Source organism: Gekko japonicus, unplaced genomic scaffold (genome assembly GCF_001447785.1).
Source record: "Gekko japonicus isolate JY-2015 unplaced genomic scaffold, Gekko_japonicus_V1.1 scaffold364, whole genome shotgun sequence".
NCBI lineage: Eukaryota > Metazoa > Chordata > Lepidosauria > Squamata > Gekkonidae > Gekko > Gekko japonicus.
In genome coordinates this window covers 698,510-703,969 of record NW_015172562.1, presented here as the reverse complement: position 1 = coordinate 703,969, position 5,460 = coordinate 698,510, and the positions used below count along the sequence as shown (strand labels likewise).

Here is a 5,460-nt window from a genome sequence, read left to right as displayed (position 1 = left end):
TCCCCCCCCCGCGAGTATCGCGGGTCCCCATCTTGTAGCTTACTAATCATGGCCATGGTTGTGGAATATGGGGGCAGTGGAAGAATATGCCATGTTTGATGAATAAGGGGGAAAGTGCTAGATGAAACTGGCATAAATGTCACCAATGAGGATTTGCCAGACCTTCTCAGTTCTGTGTCAATGACCTAAGTCCTTCTCCTCCCAGACGTTAAACTATTCCAGCATGGTGTAGTGGTTAGGAGCGGCAGTCTCTAATCTGGAGAACTGAGTTTGATTTCCCACTCTTCCACATAAAGCCTGTTGGGCAACCATGGGCCAGTCACAGTTCTCTCAGAAAGCCACAACTACCTCACAAGGTACCTGTTGTGGGGAGAGGAAGGGAAGGCGATTGGAAGCCACTTTGAGACTCTTTAGGGTAGAGAAAAGTGGGGTATAAAAACCTACTCTTCTTCCATGCCCGCAGTTACCAGCTACTGAGAGCAAGGAATCTTCCACTGCCCTACCCATTTATTTCTTTTTAAAAAGATTTTATTAATCATTTCAACCCATTTCTGCGAACAGTCAAAGTCATTTCCAGAATACGGAGCTGCTTTCACTCTATCTGGTATTCAAAGAAGTCTTGCCCCTTTTCTTCTAATTTCTGCTAGCTCTTCAGGACTCACAGGGAGCAAGCAACTTTTTAACTTCTGAAATGACATTAACAACTGAGGAACTCACTGATTAATGCTGACACGGTGTCCACCTTTGGATCGTAAGAGCATTTCCCTTTCCCTGACTCCAGTGTCTGTGGTTCCACATAGAATATGTAATCCTGGAATAGAAACAAACAGGTGGATAAATTTCCTACATGATCGCACAACCTTCCCTTTGGTCTTCTTGGCTTCTTTAAACAGGGTGTACACAAAAGTTTGTTAGATACAAGACACTGCATGCATGAACCACACTGTGTACCACTGAAATGCATCTCTTTCATCCAATGACATTACGAACAGCTGAATGTACAAAGCCTGGGCATATAGTATGACTCCTCTATGAAGCGTGGTTTAAATGAGTTCCCCCTAGTGGCTGATTCCATGCATTGTAAGGCAGTGCAAATGACTCCACTCAAGGAAGCAGCTTCCACACCAAGGGGAGCAACGACCTCTGTGTACTGGCTGCTTGAGGAACACTAGGTCAGAATGTCCAATGGCTGCCCTAAAAGCATGAACGGAAGCTGGAGGTACGGAAACTGCTCTTAACACATCTTTGAAATTGCCTGTTGTTAGCATCCCCCTTGACACCTCCATGTCTCACCATGAACAGCAGTGGTGTCCACATAGTATTCTAACTGTAGCTGTTTTATCCGCTATCAATCCCACACCAACCACAAAGAAATGCTTTTGCAGAGTCATTCTCCCAATTGCTACTGCACTGCCCTGTGAACCAATTTACAGGCACATCACTTTGTCATTTTCATGCAAGCCTCAAAATAGATGTCCCATGCTCAAGTTGTCAAAGAAACATTAGTTTGCCCTACATAAATCTGTTCTATGATTGAAAAATAAATCAAAGACATTAAAATACCATATCCCACCATCTCTACCTGCATGGTGTTATTTTATAAAGCCATGCATTTTTTTTTTTAAATCATAGTGCTCACCATCTCATGACCAGGTCACCTATCACATTCATAGTTTGGTTCAAGATTGGAAAAGCTGATCTGTGGAATATCTTCACAGAGACTTCTCATTTCTTCTACAGTGTTAACACCATTGCATGGTCAAGCCTTCTGCAGACCCACAAATTTCTTTCTTTTATGCCAAATAAGTGGAGAGAAATGATCACTTTTGTAATACAAGAGCACAGCAGCTACATGTCTCATCACTGTGCCTTACTACTAAGTGGAACTTGGCCTCAAATGGTAGCTTACTGGAAATTCCACAGGTCATTAGAGACGTTTTTGACAGTGTGTGTTCTTGCAGTAATATAACTGCCTACATTATAATGAAGGCTCAGGGAAGGAAACATTGTATTCTTATCTTCATTTCCACAATAAATGTCCACAGGTAGGTCAATATGGTTTCCATTTGATGGGAAGAAAATCTCAGCAAAGTAGCTTGGCCAAAAACTTGACATGTTTACACAATTATCAGTCTCAGAGATCTTTGGTGCACTCTGGCCCTGATTCAGTACTCTCTTATTTACTGTTTTCTTCAGTCATACATTATGATAACCATTTCCCCTTCTTTGGCATTATAAAGGACATCAGACAAAAAGTCTATATTCCACTTCCATATATTAATTGGAAAAATCAGCCTTCAAGTGACCTTCAGAGAGTCTTCAGGTATTTTATAAGAAACTACACAATGTTCTTAACATAAAACAACCACCATTCATGTACAAACTTATTTGTGTAGGAAATGTCCGTGTTGATATTGCTGTGTAACATACAAGTAGCTAAAGACCACACATGACCGTTTGTGTTGATTAAAGGCTCTAGTACCCTGCCTTTGAAGTTCCTCATCTTTTCCTTCATTCTGGATTATCCTTGGTTGTCCTGCAATACTATTCAACTACTTTCCATGTGTTTCCTTCCTCCTACCCATATGCTGGAGCTGCGGTGGCTCAAGTGGTTAAGACGCTGAACTGCAGGCTGTGGAAGGTCAGTAGTTCAGCAGTTCGAGACCCAGGTGCCGCAAGACGGAGTGAGCTCCCGTCTCTAGTTCCAGCTCCTGCCAACCTAGCAGTTCGAAAGCAAGAAATTGCAAGTAGATAAATAGGTACCACTTCGGTGGGAAGGTAACAGCGTTCCGTGCGCCTTGGTGTTTAGTCATGCCGGCCACATGACCACGGAAACGTCTTCGGACAGCGCTGGCTCTTCGGCTTTGAAGCGGAGATGAGCACCGCAACCCTAGAGTTCGATTCGACTGGCTTTCGAGCAAGGGAAGCTTTACCTTCCTCCTACCCATATGCTGGGGCTTTGGGTGGGGTAAGATGGAACCTTGTTGAACATGCACTCAGCCAGCTTTGTACCTTAACAGACCCCCAGCAAAAAGTTCATATTATAAATCACAGCTGGTGCGTGGATGTACCCTAAGCGGCTCTCCCAGAGGGCAGTCACCAGAATACCAGCCATGACTAGAGATGATGCAGTGCAGGTCTTTAAGCTGAACAATTAAGTGGAAGACTGCAGAGTAAATGAATGTTCCTGTAATCAAATGACCATCTCAGTCTAGTACTGATTTAAGAATTGCTTTTATTTTAAAAAATGAACAAACACATTCTAGCCTAAGTTAAGCAATTTTTAAAGTCTCACTGACTTCATTGGGGAATATTTAAATACATGCTTATTGCCTCCCACTGAGAGACAAAAATAGTCCCTAACTTGGGCCAAAACATATCTCTTTCCCCCATCATTGATTTCTCATGAGGAATCTCTGTTATTAAAAATAATCCTATCAAAGATTTTATTGGAATATCTCAAAAAATATCAGTATCCGGAAAAGAAAAACACTAATAAAGTCAGTCAGGATATTTGATTAAACTTCTATCCTGCATTAATAATCCTGATTTCCCATACTTTCCTTTCTCAAAGCTCTTCTTTTCAATAGAGGTCCACTGGCCCATTATCCATAAACTATACTGGAATTGTGGCTCTTTATTAGCAGAGAATGCCCACAAAATGGAAGTGTGAACTTTCTAGAGCCTCTTTCTAACTAGAGGGTCATTGGTTTTATGTTCTCAGAATGGGGTGGCAGGAAGACTGAAAAGGTGAGAAACGCAAGATGCATAGTTCTTCAAATACATTCACATTGAGTCTTTTGTCAGCATCCACCATGCTAGGCTGTGGTAAGTAGTGCTGAATCTGTCTTAAAGATGGATTAGATTGGACAGAATAAATCCCTTTCTGTAGTTCCTCTTTCACCTGAGGAATTCCAAAGGTCAGCTGCTTTCAGTGGAATGGGCTGAGTCAGTATCAGTGGCGTGAGGGATCATTAGAATCAGGATGACTGAACAGGATGAAAGAACACCAAGACTATGAGCATAAGATATGAGGCACCCCTCGAGCTGCCTAATACTTGCACAGACACATCCAAAAGTCCAACCCATACCAAAAAATATACAGCCGCTAACAGAATGACACAGCTTTGCCAGAAAATGCAGAGAACTTACTTTGTCTCTAACCATGCACAGTTATCTGAAAGATGTTGACTATAGGAAAAGTCCAGTATCAATGACAGAATGCATGCCTCTAAAATTAATTTCATGGGTTTGTGAGCTAATTTTGCCTGAAATTAGAGCTGGACAGTAGAAACTGTAGTCTTGTTCACTGACATCTCTCAAGGCATCCTCTCTTGCCTCCTATCTTTCTTGCTCATACAATGCACATGTGCAAACACACACAACCAGGGCTATTTTTGGGCAGGAACGCACAGGAACGGAGTTCCGGCTGGCTCCTGAGTTGGCCACGCCCAGCAGGAACTCATTAGCATAATAGGCCACACCCAACAGCAGAAACTCCTCCGGATTGGCTACATAAGGGGTGTGTGGCCTAACATGCAAAGGAGTTCCCGCTACAAAAAAGCCCTGGGTTTTGACCACAAACAAGGTAAACAGAATAAGAAGCAAAAGGTGGGTGTGGCTGGATGAGCACACTTTTGGTAACATGGGGGTGCGGCCTAATGGGCTAATGAGCTGTGCTGTCAGGGTGTGGCCTAATATGCTAATGAGTTTCTGCTGTTGGGTGTGGCCTATTATGCTAATGAGTTCCTGCTGGGCTTTTTCTACAAAAAGAGCCCTGCGACACAACCATCTATAAAAAGCACTTCAAATAAGAACAAAAAAAATACTAGAAGGTGTAATCCAGGGCAAGTTTTACTTGCATGTCCATAACCAGGAAAATTCAGAGTAGAAAAAATTTGTAACTAATATTTTTACTACTCTAGTTTTTAAAAATAAAAGCTAATATAGAATAGCAGCAACATAGGTTCTCTTCTGACATAGCATCTGTTCACAAAATCATTTATACTGACCAACCATTTTCACTGTCAGCTCCTCTCATCACTTATTGTATATTTGTAACTCAAGATATGTGTTTGTTTTCCTCACCCATATGGCATTGTTGGTACTTCACTGGATGGCTTTTAAAAGAGTAAAGAATACTGAGAGGGTTCTTCATTCCAAGAGACAGAAATGTTTCTCAAATAAAAGTCCATTGCTTGACCAAAAGTGCAAATGGATTTCCTCTGATGGAGCACAAATAAATTGAGTATGTTTAGGATAAATACCTGTTATGACTTATAGGAGTCATTCTGTGCTGGTGGAAATGTCACAAACTGAATTTTGCTGGTAACAACATTGGTTCCATCTGCATTCAGACAGGCCAACTGGGGTGCTATATTTGGCTCTGAGTGATACAAAAGTGGTCTTCAGGTGCTCAATATTACAGCAGTATGTGACATGTTGTGTTTGCTAACCCCA

General features: G+C 41.9%; 1 protein-coding gene across 1 annotated transcript in view; it reads right to left on the bottom strand.

Moving 5' to 3' along the window:
• The window catches only part of SEMA3F (semaphorin 3F), a 172,339-nt gene that overhangs the window by 32,697 nt on the left and 134,182 nt on the right, over positions 1-5,460 (bottom strand). The window contains exon 7 of the mRNA XM_015421243.1: positions 718-811. Coding sequence (XP_015276729.1) covers positions 718-811 — 94 coding nt within the window. The remainder of the gene's footprint in view (positions 1-717; positions 812-5,460) is intronic.